Source organism: Sciurus vulgaris (assembly GCF_902686455.1).
Source record: "Sciurus vulgaris genome assembly, chromosome: 4".
NCBI lineage: Eukaryota > Metazoa > Chordata > Mammalia > Rodentia > Sciuridae > Sciurus > Sciurus vulgaris.
This window is the reverse complement of record NC_136464.1, coordinates 154,639,183-154,661,358: the sequence shown is the minus strand read 5'-3', so window position 1 is coordinate 154,661,358 and position 22,176 is coordinate 154,639,183. Positions and strand designations below refer to the sequence as shown.

The following is a 22,176-nucleotide window of genomic DNA, read 5'->3' as shown; positions in this document are numbered from 1 at the left end:
ATGAGATCCAATTTCTTCCTACAAAACATATCCCAAAGGCATCATAAAATGATCTAAGATTCTCCTTTTCTTATATGGCTAATTAATGTCACTAAATGCAACAAGAATATAATGTATTCTTTAAGATAAACAGTGGCTTATCAATGTTCACAGCAGCTCAACTCACAATAGCTAAGCTATGAAACCAACCTAGATGCCCTTCAAAAGATGAATGGATAAAGAAAACATGGTACCAAATACATAATGGAATATTACTCAGCAATAAAGACGAATGAAACTATGTCATTTGCTGGTAAGTGGATGGATCTGGAGACTATCTGCTAAGTGAAAAAAGCCAACCCTAAAACACCAAAGGTCAAATGTTCTTTCTGATATGTGGATGCTGACTCACAAGGGGAGGGGAGTGGAGGTTCACCAGATTGGGGGAGAGAGGGGAATGGGAATGGGAGAGATAACAGAATGAACTGGACAGAACTTTCCTATGTTCATATATGAATGCACGACCAGTGTAACTCCACATTACATACAACCATAAGAATGGGAAGTTACCCTCCAGGTATATATGATATGTCAAAATACATTCTACTGTCATGTATAACTAAAAAGAATAATTTTTTTTAAAAAGATACACCGTGGTTAAACCTACCAATGCGACATGAAACACAAATGAAAAAGAAAAGGAATTTTTGTTATAGAATGAAATGATGACGTTAACAAGAAACAAAATGGCCAGCATGCCTGAAGACAATCCTTTCACAGGATGCCATCCTGGAAATAGTCTGAGAAATATGTAAGCAATTTTATTATTCACAGGGCCATAGCATCAACTAATAAACAGAAATAAAGCAATTAACTGATTCTCCATATAGAGATCCCACTTACTGCTACAGCTAAGTATTTTGACTCCAAGTTGGACCTATAATTTCAGAGATAGAGTTGATTTTCTCATTCAAAAAAGTTCCCATGGATGGGGTCACTAGGCATTGTAAGGTTGTTTGCAAAACCCTGTCTACCCTAAATGGTGTGCAGCTACTGCCAATTGACAGCTCAATTAAGTAGGTAACTCCTAAATCCTTTCACCTCCAGACTGCACTTAAGAAAACATAACTGATTTCTAGACTTCCTTAACAGGACTCCCATAGCACAAGAAATAAAAGCAAGAATCAACAACTGAGATACATTCAAACTAAAAAGCTTTCTCTCAGCAAAGGAAACTATCAGTAATGTGAAGAGAGAGCCTACAGAGTGGGAGAATATCTTTGCCACTCATACTTCAGATAGAGCGCTAATTTCCAGAATATATAAAGAACTCAAAAAACTCTACACCAAGAATACAAATAATCCAATCAATTAATGGGCTAAGAAAATGAACAGACACTTCACAGAAGAAGATGTACAAGCAATCAACAGATTTATGAAAAAATGTTCAACATCTTTAGTAATAAGAGAAATGCAAATCAAAACTACACTAAGATTCCATCTCACCCCAATTAGAATGGCGATTATCAAGAATACAAGCAACAATAGGTGTTGGAGAGGATGTAGGGAAAAAGGTACACTCATACATTGCTGGTGGGGTTGCAAATTAGTGCAGCCACTCTGGAAAGCAGTATAGAGATTCCTCAGAAAGCTTGGAATGGAATCACCATTTGACCCAACTATCCCACTCTTTGGCCTATACCCAAAGGACTTAAAATCAGCATACTACAGAGATACAGCCACATCAATGTTCATTGCTGCTCAAGTCACCATAGCCAGATTATGGAACCAACCTAGATGCCCTTCAATTGATGAATGGATAAAGAAACTGTGGCATATATATACAATGGAATATTACCCTGCCATAAAGAATGATAAAATTATGGCATTTGCAGGCAAATGGATGAAATTGGAGAATATCATGCTAACTGAGATAAGCCCAATCTCAAAAAACTAAAGAATGAATGATTTCGCTGATAAGCGGATGAGGACATATAATGGGGGGTGGGAGGGGTTAGCGTTAGGGTTAGGGTTAGGTTTAGGATTAGGGTTAAGGAAGGTGGTAAGAATGGAGGAAGGAAGGACTGTACAGAGGGAAAAGAGGGGTGGGAGGGGTTGGGGGAAGGGAAAAAATAATAACAGAATGAATCAAACATTGCCCTATGTAAATTTATGATTACACAAATGGTATGCCTTGACTCCACGTACAAATAGAGAAACAACATGTATCCCATTTGTTTACAATAAAAAAAAAAAAAAACCTCTGATTTCTAGGCAGTTCATTCACACCAGTTTACCCCACCCACTGCTGTTCTCAATTATCAAGTCTGAGATATGTAAGATTCTTGGTCACTAAATCCCTAGGAATGCTGGCAGGAAATTATCTCCCAAGTTACCCCTCCATTTTCTGCATTTATTTAACATGTCCCTATGTTCTTCTGGGCATCTTCCACGCTGAGGGTTTTCTCAAGCACTGGGATTGTACCTGACAACAGCTAAAGATCTAATAACAGCTCCCACAAACAGTTTTAATGACTTTCGATCACTTCTGCAGAAGCATGAAGAAAATATTCAATTTGTGCAGCATATAGCAGGGAGCATACGGAAAATATCTAACAGCATGCATATGGACTTTGTGGGAACCATGTACATTAATCTTTTGCTCAGGAACAACATTTCCACAGTATGTGCTCATCCTTCCCTGCATCTCTTAACCTCCATTTATTCTCCATACAGGAAGCCATCCATCCTCCACTGAGGCTAGACTGCAGTAGGAACACATTTCATACTAATGGACTGGCTGCTTTCCAGAAGATTGTTGCTGGCAATCATATCTTGCCATCTGAGGTTAACACTGGTATTGAGAGGATGCTGATGAAACTGCTAAATTAGCTAAAATTAATGTTTAATTCCATCTACCGTGTAACAGCCAGGATGTACCATCTTATGGTCTTTGGAGTCTGATGGTCCATTGATACTATTGAGTCTTCTGAGTTGTGCATCTCAAACTTTCATGTGAATATTGATTACCTGAGAATCTTTTTGAAATGCACACTTTAATTCAGTGGATCTGAGTGGAATATGGCAGTCTGCATTTCCACATGCTCTGGAAGGTATGACTGCTGATGTCCCCTGACCAATTTTTTAGAAAGGAGTCTAAGAACAGGGATGAGCATATTCCTGAGTACATAGCAGGATTCTTCACAACTTTTTTTCTGTTGTGTAACCAGTTACCAAATTCCATACTACTACTCTGAAAAAGCATTTGAAGTAAATGTCTAAGAACTGAGGATGTAGCTAGCTTAGTGACAGAGCACTTGCCTGGATGCAACGAGGTCTGTGTTCAACCCTCAGCACTACAAACAAAAATAAATAAATAAATAAATAAAAATATCTATTTTTCAAAAAATTGCTGACCTTAAGTTACTTTCTTCCTAGAAGATCTCTTTAAAAATAAAATACAATTTTATCATACTACATGCCAAGGTATGTTTAGTTTGTGGTCTTCCAAGGAAAGGGGGAAAGTATAGAAAGAGCTCTCTACATATATTGCTAGCCCTATGATTCTACGAATATGAATCACCAGTTAAAAATCAAGAAAAATCATTGATCAAATATTAGGCATCTAAGGAAGGGATTTAAGAATATAGAAGTCAATGAAGGCTTGTCTTCTTTGTCCAAGATGTTTTGTCTTACAACACAAAGCAGAAGTGATTATACATGAAAGAGAATGACTTTGTGTTTCTTCCTCAGGGAGAGACTCATGAAGGATCATGATGACTGCTACAGATTGACCTAAAACCCTAAATTACCTTGAATTCATGGAAAAAAGCTAGATTTATTTAATAAGACGGTGTTTGGAAAATGTGAAATTTTATTTTCTAAGAGTATTCCAGAAGAGAAGATGAATTCTGAGACACTTTGATCCTCTAATAACTAATTTCGGATACTCCTCAACTTCCTAAGGGGTGACATTTGCTACCCCATTGTTAAACTGGAAATACTGTGAGTTAAAAATGCTTTGAATCCACCAAACATCCTAGCTTAGCAGCACAGTACACAGCAGAGTCTTGGTTGTTTCTTCCCATGATCGGGAGTTGAGGTTACTGCCACTGCCTAGCATTGCCAGAGCGTATCAGACTCTGAATATGACTGATATGAAAGACCATCCAAATCTGAAATTCAAAGACAGTTTCTACTGAATGCATATCACTATTATATCATTGTAAAGTTAAAAAAAAACAAACGATAAGTCAAACCACAGTAAGTTGGATCATGTGCACATTTAACGACATCTCAATAATAACTACTTTACATCCATTTGCTTCTCCTTCTGAGTTTGGAACTCGATGTCTTCAGTCCTAAGTCAGCTCACAGACAGGAGAAATTCTACAGAGGAGTCACAATAGAAGAAAGTACACAGGGCGATTGACTTCAGGGGATCTTACACTAGGCAATGAAGGAACAAAGTTAAAGAAAGGATAACTTAATACATTTCCCATATAAATGTGCACATTGCTATGTGAAGTTACCAGCAAGAAACCAAACTCTACACAAAATAAGATCTGAACTGTTATTAAGGGAAAAAGGCAACAGAAATGGACCAAATTATGAATGAGAGCTACCTTGTCAATGAGACTATAGATAATTTTTATTTATCTTAATATTTCCCCATTTGCTTGAAAATCCTTTATTGATTGCATATTAATCTTATCATGAAAAAAGCCAATTAAAAATTAAATCTCCCATCTGTCTTTTCATTTCTAGGCCATGTTGTTTACAACATAATTCAGATTTTAAATTGGATTTTTTAAGTTCCATTTAATTTCTGAGACTGCCATCTTTCATTTAATTTAGTTTCAAGGATTTAAACTAATCAGAAAAATCTGCTGCAACATATTGTATTCTGCCATCACAAAGTCCCTTGAATCCTGTAGGTTAATGTCTCTGCAATAATTGTCCAGATGCTTTTCATGAAAATCACTTATTGGCCCAGCACCAATTTTTAAATACACAGAATGTATTGATCAGCTCTTCTCTTTGTTCACTGAACAGCCAAGAGAATGTCAGGAAGGTTTAGAACAATTCATCTAACTCAAATGGTGAGGTTTTTTCTAACAGAATATCTATTATTACCTCCCAGGATAAAAATGCTTTTAATAGCCAAAATGCTCCAAAATGGGCAGATGAGGGAGTCTTTCATGAAGCAGGAGTCCAACCTAGAGAACAACCACCTTGATGATCATTTATAACCTGGGTTACACTGAAGAGAACACTACCTTCATTTATAATTACACACCACACAGCTCAGGGTGATCCAGTCAGTTCCTACGGGGCCCTGGCCTACATGTACTTCACCAAACACTGGAGGTAATATGCTAATGCAAAGAGAGCAGCCATGGCCAACCAGTCAATAGTCCACTCACATGTTGTCTAATCATTAATTGAAAAAGCATTTGCCAGATCAGGACCTGGAGGTTCAAAAGTCAGTATGACACCTTCCTAGCTTCATCCTATAAATCTGAAGGTGAAAACAGGCATGACAACAGGTTGGTATAGTGAAGAGATGTGGGGCTATGTACATGGGACAGCAATGGGCCCCAAGACAGGGAGCTGTCAATTCTGTAGGGGGAAGAAAGAAGTGTTTCATAGACAAGGTCACCTTTGAATTGAATCTTGAGAAATGGGTAGTTTCTTGCCTTGCAGAGTCATGTTTATGATTCAATAAAATTATACTGAATCACCAATGTAATAATCTTCAGTGTTACATGTACATATAGCAACTAGCTAGGCACAGAGTGCTAGGCAGAGAGAAGGCATTCAACAAACAATAGTAATAATAATATCACTGCATTGCTAGAATGGAATGACTTGCACAACTAAAGAAGTGAAGAAAATACTATCTGGGTTGCATTTATAACTGACAATAAATGGGATGATAAAAATACCATCATTACTAGTTCAGTTATCATAATTCAATTAAAATGGAAAAAATACACAATAGCCAATTCTATATTCATGATATTTTATAACTACAAGTTTATGCTTTTTCCTTGTGCTGGGATTGAACCCAGGGTCCTGAATATGCTATGCAAGTATTCTACACTGAGCTACATGCCCAGCCCTGTGTACTTTGAAGAAAGTTTGGACTATGAAACAGAAAGGAGAAGAACTAATATTATAGAGGACTCACCATGCGTCAAGCGAGGGCCTTCACAGATACAGTTTGCCAACTAATTATCACACCAATATTATAAGGAAGGCATTATTATTTTTATTTCTAAGAAAAGGAAAAAATATTGAGAGAGTTTATTTGACTAGCCAAGGCTCACACCACACACATATCTATGCATAAATTATAACATAATAAGAAAATTTCCTCATTATAAATAAACAATATACAGAATTTTTAAGCTTAATCAGTAAGCTGGTGTATTAGTCAGTTTTCTGTTACTATAATGAATATCTGATATAATCAACTTATAAAGAGAAATGTTTTATCTTGGCTTACAGTTTTGAAGATTTTGTTCAGTTAATGATCAGTGGGTCCTATTGATTTGGGGACTTAGATAAGGCAGCAAATCATGGTAGGGAACCTGTGGCAGAGCAAAACCACTCACCTCATGGCTGGGAAGTGAAAAAATAGAGGAAGAAGGAGGGGCCAGGGTCCCACAATCATTTGAGGGCACACCCCCAAGGATCTAAAGTCCTTCCACTGGGCCCTACCTCTTAAAGTTTCCAACAATGCCATGTGGGGGATCAAGCATCCAACACATGTGCCTCTGTAGAACATTCAAGACGTAAACCACAGCAGGTTGGGAAGCTAACCCAATTTTCCAGGCCTGAATGAGAAACCTCAAACTTATCATATTTTCAGATTAAAATCAAAGCCTGGGCCCAGCAGATTTTTAAAGTCTGATTTCTTTTCATAATAACATGCATCAAAGGCCAAGTCATGGCTGCCAGCCTTTGCAGAAGCAGCAAAAGTCAACAGGAGGCAATCCCAAAGCCATCATAAAAAATGCTCCAAGTAACCTCAACATACTACTAGAAGGACTTGGGGGAACATAATTTCTGATCTCGAAATTCATGTTATAGAAAACTGACTTTTGCTAAAACTAACCAAAGCCTTAAAATATCACATCACTGCAAGCACCCATAACTGATTACACTGTTAGAGAAATTCAGACTGGAAGAAAACAATTTGATTCTTTCACATTTGGACAAATTAATATCTACACAAGGACATGTATGGCTCCTAAGTCCTGAATATCAAAAGATTGCACCAAAGATATGCAATCTATTAGCATATTCTATTCTGAACACTTTAATTCTCTAAAGGAAGTATCATAATTATTTTTAAACTCCCTCTTCTTTGAAATCAGCTAAGATATTTCCATCAACTCACAACTCCAGTAAATCACGAGCGTGATTTAACATGTGCTGTGAGCTTTGGTAGAAATTTTAATTTGACATTTTAAAATGAAAATTAAATTACTGGTATTAGGTTTTATTTACAACAACTGTAAACAAAACTAAAATGTGTTACATTCACTTTTACAACACAGATAATGTATTGACTCCTAATGGTAAAACTTTTATACCAAGAATGAAGGATTTAAATGTGCTTATCATAGGAGTTTGAGCTGTCATAGAAAAAAGCTCTATTTTTAAAAAAGGAAAAATGCCACTATAACCAACAGCTACAGGAAAAAAAAAAAAATCTCCTTTTCTGGTCCAAACAATTCTAATCACATCCTAAAATTCCTTACTTTTTATTTAGAAACTTTTGGTTTTCATATTTTCTTTTTTTTTTAAATTTTTAAAATTTTATTAATTCTAATAAGTTGTATGTAACAGTAGACACATTTATACATTTTGATAGATCATACATAAATGGAGTGTAATCTCTCATTTTTCTGATTGTACATATTGCAGGATCACATCAGTCATGCAGTCATACATGAGGTAATCTACTTCATTTTACCCCGTTAACTTTATTGATTCCTTCCAACTACTTCCTTTGGTTTTATTTTGCCTTTTCTTTCCTAATTCATATTTTCTAAGTCATCAACTGCTGTAGCAAAGGTCAGATGTTGTAGCAATGTTTATGCTTCTTTAATTTGTAAGAGGAAGACATAGTCTAAGTTCTCTAAACTCGTGTGCATCAAATTATTTGTACTTCAGATTAAAATTAGATATGAAAAAACGAGATTATTTTGTGATATCTGATTCATAAATTCCTATTGATTGTCATTACTTTTTTCCTGAATTTCAATAAACTCATATTCTAATTACCAAAAGTGAATGGCTGCAATTATGATTCATTAACAACATCTTTTGGTCTTTATGTTTGGAATAGGTAATGGGGATTTAACAATCAAAAGAAAAAGAGAAGACATAACTGATTAATTTATTGACAGTCACTGAATTTCCTTAAGATGGCAGCTATCACATCTCTCCTCATTTTCCCATCTAAATTAGTTTGCAAGTACAGTAGTCCCCTCTTATGTGGGGGACACGTTCCAAGGCTCCTGGTGGATGCCTGGAATTGCAGACCGACCAAACTCTACATACACTTTTTTCCCCCCATACATACCTATGATAAAGTTTGATTTATAAATTAGAAACAGCAGAAAATTAACTATAATAATGAAAAAAACAGAATAAACAGAACAATGTACTATAATAAAAGTTATATGAATGTGCTCCCCAATCCCATTAAAATGTGAAATTTTCCATTTTATATTACTGATGATGACTGACCTTGGGTAACCAAAACCCTGGAAAAGCGAAACCAAAGATGAGGGGGATCACTGCACTTCAGTTGAGTGAGTTCTAGAATTTTCCATATTAGGAAAACACAAATTGTTTGCTCATGCTAGCATGCTAGCAGTAGGGGAATTTACAAAGTACATGACCTCCATGAAATATCTACATAATAAAAATATAATATAATATATCCCTGACCTTTGCCCCCAAAGTTACCTGTGTTTGCTGCAATGTTGCTAGATTTTTAGGGTCAAACGGTAAATAAGATGGGGATGTGCTATATTTTCTACTTAAATAACAATCTAATTTATCATTACTATTTTCCAAAGGGAAGGCAAGATCATTGAGAAGTACCTTATCTTTGATCTTTATCATATAAATTCCCTGCTTAGGCACTAGCAGTTCTAAGACTTGCTGTTCTTTATGTTTCTAAGGAAGGACTCAATAATCACAGATTTAGCAGATTTAGCAGCTCCAGACAGCCAGATTTGCTTTTCCATAAAAGGATTCAGGAGATATGCAAGGGTATCTTTGCAGCAAATCTTGTACTTTGGGGGCTTACTTTAATCACTTAAAAAATAGTCACACTCCAAATGACCTTTGGGAGCAGTCACTTGGCAGGGTGAGTGAATAACATACAGCAAAGCCCCAACATCCTGCCCCACGTGGTGGCAAGAGAAGAGACTCTTAGGTTGAGACTGAAAATTCCCTCTGATAAGGAAAAAGGAGATGCGACCCTCAACTAGCAAATACCATTTTTCTAAGTGTGTGTGTGTGTGTGTGTGTGTGTGTGTGTAGGGGGCTTAATCAAAACCAGATAAATAATACATCACTGAAAACAGGGCACAGCAAGTATTTCCTTGGATTCCCCAGTCACGCCAACCAAGAGCCTGATTTCATGTTCAGCAGAATCATGTACACTACAAAGAGGGGGAAAGGTTATAGTAAACCTCTTACTTCAGTGTCCCTGAATGAAGAATGGAGTTAGAAAATCATTAGAAAAGACCTGCTCACAAATAGGCTACTCTTGAGTCAGCACAGTCATTCTGACAACTTTCAGCTTCCTGCAAAATCCTATGTGGTGCATTTCCAATATGCTGAATTCCCTAGATCAGCTTTAAAATTTCAAAAAAGTTCTGTAAGATGAATTCCTGGGTTAGGGCTTCATGCAAACCCAATAGGCCACAAGCAAAGAAGTCAACTGGTGGTAGGAATGAGAGAGGGCAACATGTGGTCTATGCCCTTCAGTCCCCATCTCCTCTGGGTAACAAATCAAACAGTAGGCATTGACTTTCATGGTTCCATTGTTAAAAATCTCAGTATCAACAGTACCTATTCCAGGGATATATCTTCTGGCTTCCTGAAGGCAATGTGAAAGCTGTTTCTGCTTGCATATCATCCTCACCACCCACTTACCTAAAGTAATCAAGCTATTCTAGTGGTGTTTTGTTTTGTTTTGTTGTTTTGTTTTTGCTTTTAACCTATAGTACTGGGGATTGAACCTGGAGCACACTGTACCACTGAGGTATAGCCCTGGTCCTTTTCATTTATTAATTTATTTTAAATTTTGAGACAGAGTCATGCTAAGTTGCCTAGACTGGCCTGGAACTTGTAACCCTCCTGCCTCAACCTTTTGGGTAGCTGGGATTACAGATGTGTACCACCACATCTGGCTCAAGCTATTCATTTTTCAAGTAATTCTATTTTCTCAATACAAAACAAGATTCTTTGAAATACTTTACTGGGTGTTGGAGTCTGCACATTGTTTGAGTTTGATGCAAAGACTCAATAAAGCTATTTAAAAAAAAGTGGGCCAGTATGTTAAAGATGATGTCTTATTGGCCACACGTGGACCCCAGTGCCACCACGGGTAGAGTAAGAAGCCATCATACTAGGCAGTACGACTTTCCACAGGAAGGCTTTGAGGCAAATGGTTTATTCTCCAAGGCTCATCAAGCCCCAGACTCTGCCAGGGATGTCAAAAAAATTTTACTCTAACATAGTTCTTATTGGGCAGATTTCTCTTTTGAATTGAAACAATTCTAAAGAGTGCTGGGGTCCATGAGGAAGCATTTCTCTTCTCACTGGGAACCCAGGAAAAAGTTTTTATCTTCATTCTACTTTATCATCCAAACCCTTTGCAGTTTTTTTTTTTTTTTTCCCTACTCCTGCTATGAAAAGAACATGCTATAATAGAAGAAAGGCCACAACAGCAAACTATAGGCTTGATAAAAAATGAACAATCAAGTACAACAGTCAGTAGAATGACTCTGGGGAAAATAAAATTATATACATACATATATGATCAGAAAACAGTCAAATAATATCCCTGGACAAATTGCTCCTGCTATCATTTGGATCCTAAAGTTCCCCCTATAGGTTCATGTCTTAAAGACCTGTTCCTCTGGCTGGCACTATTGGAAGGTGGCAGAATTCTTAAGGGATGGAACCTAATGGGAGATCTTTAGGTCACTGAGAGCATGGCCTTGAAGGTGTCTGTGGGACCCTGGCCCCTTCCTCACCCTCTTTCACCTCCTGCCATGAAGTGAATGACTTTACTAACCATGTGTGACCGCCACAAGCCAAAAGCAATGGGACCAACCAATCAGACAGAAACCTCTAAAACTTTGAGCTATAATGAATGTTTTTCTCTTTGTAAGTCAAGTATCTCAGGTTTCTTGTTAAAGTGTCAGAAGGCTGCCTAACACAGAGCCCTGAAAAATCCTTTCTTACCAGGCACAGTGGCACATACCTATAATCCCAACAGCCTGGGAGATTGAGGCAGAAGGATTGCAAGTTCAAAGCCAGCCTTAGCAACTTAATGAGATCCTAAGCATCTCAGCAAGACCCTGACTCAAAATAAAAAAAGAAAAGAGAAAAAAGAACTTGGGATGTGGCTCAGTGATTAAGTGTCCCTGGGTTCATCCCTGGTACAAAAAAAAAAAAAAAAAAAAATATATATATATATATATATATATTTTTATATATATATATATAAAATATAATATATATAAAATATATATATATATATACACCTTTACCTCTGTGTGCTGCTTAAACATATCTGTGGCAATACAGTGGTTACCAAGAAGATCTAGAGTGTAGGTTCTATTCCACCTCCACCACTTATAGTTCTGTAGTCTTGGACATGTTTTTAATAAGTTCTGTGCCTTTGTATCTTCATCCAATAAATGGGAATAACAATCCAGTTGCTATAAGGATTAAATGTGCTAATACATGCAAAGTATTCAGAATTATGCTTAATAAAGCTGTTATAGTCATTGTAGTAAAAAAACTGATTTCACATGTATTGTCATAGTTGATCCCATAAGCACTTTATAAAACAGCAGTGATTATTTTATTTATGTTTTATTGGTAAGCAAAATAAGGCTCAGTTACATGTATCAAAAAAATCAGTAAAGAATCTGTGGATAAGCCAAGATTTGAATCATGGTCTGTTGACATTAAACCTGGGATTCTTTCCCATTACACCCAATTATTTACATTTAAACCACAGCAAACATAGCCACTATAAAATACTGACATTAGATGCATTCAGAAAATGAGAACTGAGAACATCATAGTACCTATTCTAGGAATTCATTCTTAGATAAACATATTAACTGATCAGTTAATGTAGAGACTAGCTAGAGTAATGAAAGATGATTTTTAGACTCAGTGCATAGCAATTTGAAATCCCCAAAATTCTGAAATGAGGAGGGGAAGAGGAAGACTCATCAATGTATACTTGGTTCTAAATTATACTTTTGACAAAAAACAGGTATGTTTCCATCTTGGGAAGACTTAACTCATGGAAATGCAAAATTTCAGAATGGTGGAATAAATCCTTAGAAATGGAACCAGAGGGCCTAAATGTTTTAATGTGCAGTTTTCCATCTTACTGATACTATAATTCACAGGCCAGCACAGTGGACTTTCTGGTCACTGACATATTGATAACATTCAGTTGGTAGCTTCTTAGATCAAGAAGACAGAATCTTGTCACTAGAAATCCTCATCCACATGCAAGTTTTATAAAACAAGCAGAAAATTGGTCAATATAAATGAACAACTGGCACATATTCCTTCTTTCCTAATGAATTTTTATAAGTTTGAGCATTTAAATGGATCCCTAGGGGAATAATTCTTTCATGACTCACACTCTTTATAGTATTAGCATCTATTCTAATTCATTAAGTTTAAATGTGTTAGCTGTCAAGAACTTGTATGAGTCTTCTACTTAAAAAGATCAATCTCTTAATTTATGAATCCAGTTTTGATTTTAAGCTGAACTATACATACAAACCATTGAAATCATCTCTCAAAACCAAAAAGGCATTTTGATAGTCACATTAAAAAATAAATTTTAAGCAAAGATAAAAATGCTAAAAATGATCATCTTAAACAAAGACACTGGTAAACTATGAAAGACTAACAAATTGCACTGTGCATTTGATCAGTGTTTTTTTTTTTTTAATAATCAGTTCATAATGGGTTCTGTCAAATCTTTACAAATGTCCACACAAGACCCTGTAAGCTAATATTTCCTTTCTGCTCATCTCACATTAAAATGCCCACCCGTCCATGTTAATAGATGGTGCATTTCATAGCTAAAGAAACCACTCTTTCATTTTAATTCTGAAATTATATTTTTAATACAAGATACATAATATTCTAGACATGTGTACCCTAAAGCCATCAAGATGATGACATGTCATACCTGAGACATATATTTTAAAATCTATAAAATTTAAATAAGTCTCAGTAAACATTCCTGAGACACAGAATCATAAGATGTTATTTACATTATTCATCTCTACATCCTACATGCATGAGGCTATAAGTCAAAGGGCAAAATTGAAAACACATGACTGGAAAGCATCCTTATGCTAAGCAAATGATACTGAAAAAGTAGAAAGTCCTGAATAATCACTGACTCTTCAAAGACAGTTTTTATCTTTACTTTATTGCTATGACTAATTCTGCCCAGCACTAACCTTGGTTCAGCTTGAGACCATGTACACCCTTGTTGAGTAACTGACCCAGTGCCCTCAGTGACTTGAGCAAAATGCATGCTTCAGGTCCACTGCAGGACACATAGACCCCCCAACTCCCTGGATGGTCCCTGCAAAGTCAGAGTCCTACTCAGACGCCGCCCTTACCTGTTTGCCATCCAAGGTGTACAGGCGTTTCACCACTCCCGAGTCCAGCTTGATGGCGTCGGTTATGTCAGTGAGGACCTGCTCAAAGGAATGAGCCGTTTTCTTGTTCAGCAGAATCCTGACTGCTTTCCGCGGCTTCACTCCACTTCTGATGATGGTGACCAGCTTAGGCCGAATGAAATCCTTATTCTCCCGCACCTCCGAAGGGCTGCCTTTAGCAGTGGCCAATGAAGACACGGCCCGGGAAGCCGAGGTGGTCTTGACATTCACTGACCAGTTGGGGTTCACGTTCTTGGTATACTCCAGTTTCTTGAAGGGCTCTATTGAGCCGCACACGTAACTCTCTCCTAAGAAAGAGAGAAATATATTTAAATCTACACTAAGCTAAACTCACTTCGTTTTTTGTGTGTGTGTGTTTTGCCTCTTATTTCTCTTTTTCTCCATATAGTCAAGAACAAGCTGCAACTTTTAATACAATGCTGGAGTGATTAATATTGAATGAGAAAGAAAGATTTCTGACTCCTTGTTCTGTCAGCAACAGATAGGCATCTTTTTCTTGGTCTTGGAGTTAGTGACAGAAATATTGTTATGTTTCAATCAGTCCAGAAGGTATGAAATTGAATTCAAAATAACAAATATTCTCTGGGACTTATTAGGGGCATAAAATTTGTAGAAAACTTCAAAATCAGAGGTATCTTGCTACCTGAGACAATTTAAAATCTAAAAACTGAACATAACACATCTACTTAAAATAGTTTTGAATTTATAAATGTGTTGAGAGTATATGCTATAACACTCCACAGTCAAGTAAAAAGCAAAATAAAAAATAATCCCCCTTTCCTCTTTGGCTATCTAATTAGTGCTGACCATGTTAACCACATACACTAGTAAGAATTCATATTTGGTGATAGGTAAAAAGGTTTAGAGAATGTTTAACCTACAAACTGTAGCTTCCTAAACTGACTCTACAGTAAAAAGTTAAATTTGTATTTAAAATGACTCCTTAACATTTTTTAATTTAAAAAAATAAAATGATTCTAACAGAATCTTTTCATGAAAATAGTCTGTTAGGATATGGATAACACACAAAAGAAACTAACGTATGTACCAAGAAATGACTGATTCTAAATATAGATTTCATAAAGTTAGGTAAAAGCATTTTGCAATTGAAGATTTTATAACGGATTTTTTATGTGTTAATGTCTTTATAACCAGGAAAAATGCTTAAAAACCTACATAATTGCAAGTAAAGTGACCTAGACCTCATCTAACACAACCCATTTACTTTTATCTAAATCCTTGCCCTATTTTTAAATTAATGGTGCAAGCATGCAGGGCCACAGAATTAAGAATCCACATAAAAATAACAGAACCAGCATTTCAAAAATAAGAAAGGCCAGCTACACATTAGCAAACATTTATTTTGCAAATTTTTTAAAAAAAATTCACTCTAATGTATTAAATATATATTAAGCCTCACTAGAAATTGTACAAAATAGTACAAGTTTAACCAACCCCCAACATCTGGCAGAACATGACTTATCCCAACTGTTTTTCTCAGCATTTAAGTAGACAGCAAAAATACATATGAAGGTATTATTACAGTGGTATTTTTGAATGCTCATTGGAAGGGGATCGTAAGTGTGAAAGTGGAAAAGAAGGAATTGGAAATTTTAGTTCAAGACATGGCCTCTCCAAGCATGTGACCTTGGACAAGTCCCTAGATGTCTGGGTAGAATTTTGTCTGTAAAATGAAACCTTCTGGGTTTTTATGAAGGTCCAATTAGAGGGAATGGGAATATAGCTCAGTGGCAAGGCACTTGCCTAGCATGCACAAGGCCCTGGGTTCAATCTCCAGCACGGAAAGAAAAAAATTTATGATCCAAGTGACTTCAACCACACATTGCAATACAAGTGAGAATGACCTGAAGTGGCATTACCCTAATTGTGCATAAGCATGAAAGGAAAATTAAAAATTAAATTACTAAATATTATAAGCAGGTCTTATGTTATTAGGTACTAATTGTTTCTAAACATAGTTACCAGTGGACATCACACTGGATCCACCTCAATGAGAACATCTTAAATATTCCTCCCAAAAAGGACACAGCCCATAGCTTACCTGGATCAGGCAGCCTTTGTCCCAGTTCTGTGCTAACTGAAGCCATGCAATTGAATGATTATTTGTAAGTTTATACACTAAGTTAATAGCTAAAAGCATACAGGAGTTCACACTTCAACAAAGAAAACTTTAGGAAAAATCGAGTTAGAAGAGGGAGGAGTTTCAAGAATATAACGATATTGAATGGACTGGTTGAGGGAAAACAATCACATTTTTTACATCTTCTTAGATAAAGCACACTGAAAAAGTCTCCAGAGCCACTTGAGATAGTATTGTGAATGGTGGGCTCAAGCAGCAAAAAACAAAATTAATGAATGTTTAATCTGTAGGGTAACTGTGAGGTCCGCTGCCTTCACTACCACATTAAAAGATGAGAATGGGAATCATGGAGAAGGATGTGGGGATTCAATAAAGAATGATGATGTGCTAAAGGAGGAGGAGCTTCCATCAGATTGAAGATCACACACTACATGGTGCTCAGTCATTTAGAGTTTACTCCACTATTAAGAATTTCAGGAAAAGCTAGCATGGATCGTGTCCATTGATCATGCAGACAACCTTACAATTAAACTATTTGGCTCCACATTTTGACTTTTACCTTAACTGTAATTCTGAACTTCTCTCTCCGACTGAAGATGTGGTCTCTGCCTTAACTCATTTATGTTAAAGTTGGTGGTATTTTCTGATTCTATTTTTATTTTTTAAAAAGAGCTTTTCAAGCCAAGCGTGGTGGCACACTCCTGTAATTCCAGCAACTCAGGAGGCTGAGGCAGGATAGTGAGTTCAAAGCCAGCCTCAGCAACTTAGTGAGGCCCTAAATATCTTAGCAAGACCCTGTCTCTGAATAAAATATTTTAAAAGGGTTGGGGGATATGGCTTGGTGGTTAAGTGCCCCTGGGTTCAACCCCTAGTACCAAAAGAAAAGAAGCTTCCTCCCCTCAATATCCATAGGAAATTTGTTTCAGGATTCCCTGAGGATACTGAAATCTGAAGACAAGTCCCTTATATAAAATGGTATAGTACTTGCATAGAACCTACTCATACATTTTAAGTCATTTCTAGATGAGTTATAATACCTATTACAATGTAAATGCTACGTAAGTAGTTGTTAAGCTGTATTGTTTAGGGAATAATAATAAGAAACAACAGTCCGTATTTCTTCAGTACAGATGTAATTTTTTCAAACAATATTTTCAATCCAAATTTTCATGGACATGGAACCCACAGATACTGAGGGATAAATGTAAAGTGCTAATATACGTGTAATTGTAAATGACAAAATATGATTATTCTGCATGGGAAGAATGTATAGTCTTGGTTTGGTCACATAGCTTTGGATAGTCAGTGTTTAATCTCTTACTTAGTGAGACCAAGGGTTAAAAGATAAATTATAATCTTGTTAGAGATCTGTAGGTTGCATTCAAGTTTCAACATGAGGTATGTGTAAGAGCTATTTAAAAAGTATAAAATAAGACAAAATTACCGTATCATACTCCCTCTTGTATATACTAAGCCACCACAAAGTCTTGACCTAACTTCTATTGCAACAATAAAATAAAAGTGAATGTATCTAAAAAACCAAGGTGTATTTGGTCAAAATAGCCCAAAATTTGCTTTAAAAGTCTTCCATTACTTTCTATAGGTGAATTTAAACAAGGATGGCAAATTGCAAAGATCTTAGATGGTTTAAAGGAAATATTATAAAAATTTACTGGAAATTACAAAACTGGTTGGTTTTCACATGGCCAGTTTGGGTTTGTTTGTTTTAAGATATGATCTCCCCATATTGCTCAGGTTGGCCTTGAATCCTGGACACAAATGATCCTCTTGCCTCAGTCTCCTGCATAGCTGGGACTGCAGATGCAATGCCACCGTGCCTGTAATACTGCCAGTTCCATTTTAGTTTGTCAAGGCAAAAAAAATTCTGTGATAAGACTGATCCTCCACTTGAAATGTAATACTCTGGGAGTTGAAGCCACCCCAACAAATGACAAGGACAGCAGAAGCAGCATCTGCCAAAACTGTGGTAGCATTTACAAAGGTCCAAAGTTAATATTTGCTTCTATGCAAAAAGAGAGATAAAGAAAATGATAAGGACAAAAAGGTAAAGAAATAAAGCATGAAATTATGCTTGAATCCAACTAATACCCTCTAAAATGTCAAAAAACAGTGATTTCTTCCCTGAGAAATTTAGGTATTTTCAGGAAGTTCAAGGAAAAAAATAATTTCTGTAAGTAGATTAGATTATATTTAAAATAATGAATCTATAGTTTTGTTTGTTTTTTACAAAGTTCACCTACGAATTTTAAAGTTATTCTATTTACCATTGTTTTTCAAAGTATTAGAATAAATTTGCTCTAATAAAGTTTATTATAAAAAACTAACAAAGTTAATTTTTTTCTGGGGGGGGGGGGGTACCAGGTATTGAACTCAGGGGTACTTACACACTGAGCCACATCTCCAGCCCTATTTTGTATTTTATTTAGAGACAGGGTCTCACTGAGTTGCCTAGGGCCTTGCTTTTGCTGAGACTGGCTTTGAACTCGAGATTCTCCTGCCTCAGCCTCCTGAGCTGCTGGGATTATGGGCATGCACCACTGTGCCCAGCTCCTACAACGATAATTCTATTTTGCCATTAGCTCTCATTTGTAAAATATATATATATATATAATATATAGATAGATAGATATAGATATATATCTATATCTATATCTATATATTATATATATATATATATATATTGTTTTTAGTTGTCAATGGACCTTTATTTAATTTGTTTATATGCCATGCTGAGAATCAAACCCAGAACCTCACACGTGCTGGGCAAGTGCTCTACCACTGAGCCACAACCCCAGTCCTAGCTCCCATTTTGAAACTATAATATTTCACTTTAAATAAGTTCTCTATGCACCATTGAAAACTTTTGGTAATGAGACACTAGTTCTCTGGTTGACCAGGCCTAGAGCACAGCTATGAAGGTGTTCCTTCACAGCACCCCATACTGGGGGATTCTAGAAGTTTGTCCCATTTCCCCATAATGCTGGAGTTTTTCAGTGGTTAAGAGCTATGACTCATAAATTCTAGTTCTGACATTACTTGGCATCAGTCTGAAAATGACCTCGTTCCCATCCTTCCTATTACCAAAAGTTGGTGCCTTTAAAATTCTTTTAAGTCTAAAATGTGGCATGTTCAAAAGTATCTTAAGTGTGGAATATCTGCAATATATTTCATTTTCCTAGAATATAAATTTTCTTATAGAAAACTCTGGTGATTAAATTTCACTTTGTGAGTGATGGCAAAATTTAGAACTCATACACTGAAACTTTAGAAAGCAAACTGAATTTAATTACATAAAGGATTTTTTACAGAATAAAATATTATAACATGCCTCCTGGACATGACATTTTATGAGCCAACTCAGATATGCACAGCAACATTTCATATCTACCTGGAAGGCACCAGTTTAAGGAGATGATTTTCATGGTGCTATAAAAGGCAAAGGAAAAAGATTCCCCAAAGGCACTTACGGGTTATTCTTCCACAGAAGTTTTTCATAATATAATGGTATATAAAAATAAACTTACAGAAAATAAATGTGGATGCTATGTCAGACCTGTGGGAAAATGTCAATATCTCTAATTCAAGACATCAGAAAAACATTGTAAAGGAAAAAATTGTGATATATGATTTTTTTGAAATGTAAAACTAATATATTTAAAAAGTAGAGAAAATAAAATTAAAAAGGGAAAACTGAGGATCTATAATACATCAATGGCTTAATATAATTGTAAAACTTATAATTTACAAAAATACAAGGTTCTAAAATATATGGAGAAGGACAAAAACAAAACAAAGTAGATATAATAAATCATTAGAGACATTAAATTGATAAGAACCCTTTTGGAAGCAACATGACAAACTGTATTTGGAGCCATGAAAATATTGGTATCTTCGACCCATAATCTCATTGCTAAGAATTTCTCCTAAGAAAATGACAAAACAGCAAAATAACAGAATTACAAGTATATACAGCATTAACAACCTCCTAAATTGTCCACAGTAAGTGCAAGACCAGAATTAGTCACTCTGGGAAGTGAAAGAAACTTAAACCATCAGCCTGTCCTCAAGAACTTAGAAAGCAAGACATGTATAAGGAAGGATTCCACCACAAGGCAGCACGTACTGAGTGCTAATCCTAATTCGGAGGAGAAAGAAGTCACTTTCCATTTCCCACCATACTTTCAAAGAGAAGATGGGACTCATGCCAACCTTGGAAGCAAGGGTATGATTTCCATTGGTAAAAAAGAGAGAGGAGAGCAATTCAGATGTTGTTTTTCCAGGACAGTGAAGACATAGTAACATGTTTTCCTCAGAAAATAAAATAAAATTGTTTCCTTAAACAAGCAAGTTGGATAAGACTGAAGTAGTCACTAGAGTTGTTTCCGGTGTGTGTGTGTGTGGGGGGGGGGGGTGTTATGGTATACCCAGGCTACAGTGTAAAGGAAAGGCCAAAGAAAGGTGGGCTATAGGGGATGAAAGTCAAGATACAATCTTTAGAATAGACAAGGAGAGGAGATGGAGAATGGACTTTGCATATGTACACTAAGGTTGGAGAGGAGTGGATACTATGAGGTGTAATTAGCAGGTACAATCAGTAGAATTGGCAAATTGATTGGATATGGAGCCCCAAGAGAATGTGTGTCAATGACCACCCTGAAACTTCTCTTTTGGCCTACTTTGCATATACCACAGTGGATGAAATAAGAAGGGGAATAGGTTTTGGATTAGGTGCTAAGCATGCAAATTAATCTGACTGTAATTTTACCTGGTAATCCTCACCACCAGCTTTAAATTGAATTTGAAGTACTTAAGAAACAGCAGTTAGAGTTTCCAGCAAACAGTAAAAAATACAGTTCTGGAGTTTGGAAAAGAGATGGATGTGGCAACTATAACCATAGTAACTGAAGAAAATGCTCAGGGAAAATGCCCATACCCCGTTGGAAAAGCTGAAATCCAGGGTAAGAGCACTGTTTAAAGAGTGCCTGGAAGGACAAAACACTGAAGGGAACTGACAGAAATCAAGTGCTTGGAACAGCAAGTGTGTGACTGTGAATGTATGAATGTGGGACTCAGGGAGATCCAGACATCAGTATCCAATGCCCCAGGGACAGTAGTGAAGAAGATAAAGATTCCTAAAAGGTCACTGGCTGGGCAAGTAGGTCACACATGGCCTTGTAATGGATACTTCAGTAGAATAGTACTGCTCAATTGTTTTCATTCATTGTATTATCCATTCATGCTCTTTCCTTTTTCTTCCAGTGATATTTATTAGACACTGTGTTTTGGTTAGCTTTAGCATTACTGTGACCAAAATACCCAATAAGAACAACCTAGAGGATGAAAAGTTTTGATGGGGCTCACTCAGAGGTCTCAGTCCACAGACAGCCAACTACACTGCTGTGGGTCCAATGTGAGGCAGCACATCATGGTAGAAGGACCCAGAGGAGGAAAACTGGTCAGCTCATGGTGGGGTCAGGAAGGAGAGAGAGGTTGGGGAAGGGACAGGGTGGTTCCGGGAAGATGAACCCTTCCAGGGCATGCACCCAGGGACCCACCTCCTCTAGTCATGCCTACCAGCCTACAGTTATCACCCAATCAGTTCATTCAAACTAGGATGGACCAGTTTGGCTACCGTTCTCATATCTAGTCAGTTTATGTCTATTCCGGGATTGACAGGAGCTTTTGAAGGGATACCTCATATCCAAACCATAACAACTTACAACTATCATGCTAGGCTGTGGGGACTCCAATGGCTCCCTCACTTCCAGAGGCTTGGATATAAAATAAATAAATACATCATAATGTAATGATCCTAGTGGGGTGGTTGAAGTAGGATTGACAATTGAGGAGGTAGAGACAGAAAATACATATTTTTATTTTATTGTGGAAGAACCTTGGGTTTGAGAGGTCAGCAAGATCAAGGCAAGAATTGTTTAGATTGTGGGAGATGTGTATGCCTGTAGGCCAAGAGGATGAACATGGAGGAGCTGCTGGTAGAAAAGGTTATTTGAACGTCTGCCATGTAGCAGATCATGTTCTAACCCAAACCATCTCACCAAAGCCTCATCAACCAAGTACTAA

At 36.6% G+C, this 22,176-nt stretch overlaps 1 protein-coding gene across 7 annotated transcripts in view; it reads right to left on the bottom strand.

The window, feature by feature from the left end:
- The window catches only part of DCLK1 (doublecortin like kinase 1), a 329,057-nt gene that overhangs the window by 293,402 nt on the left and 13,479 nt on the right, over positions 1-22,176 (bottom strand). For all 7 annotated transcript variants that reach the window (XR_013763385.1, XR_013763386.1, XM_079137379.1 and 4 more), the window contains exon 3: positions 13,914-14,260. Coding sequence is in view for 5 of the 7 variants with exons in the window: in XM_079137379.1 (XP_078993505.1) it covers positions 13,914-14,260 (347 nt within the window). In the remaining 2 variants the exon portion in view is untranslated. The remainder of the gene's footprint in view (positions 1-13,913; positions 14,261-22,176) is intronic.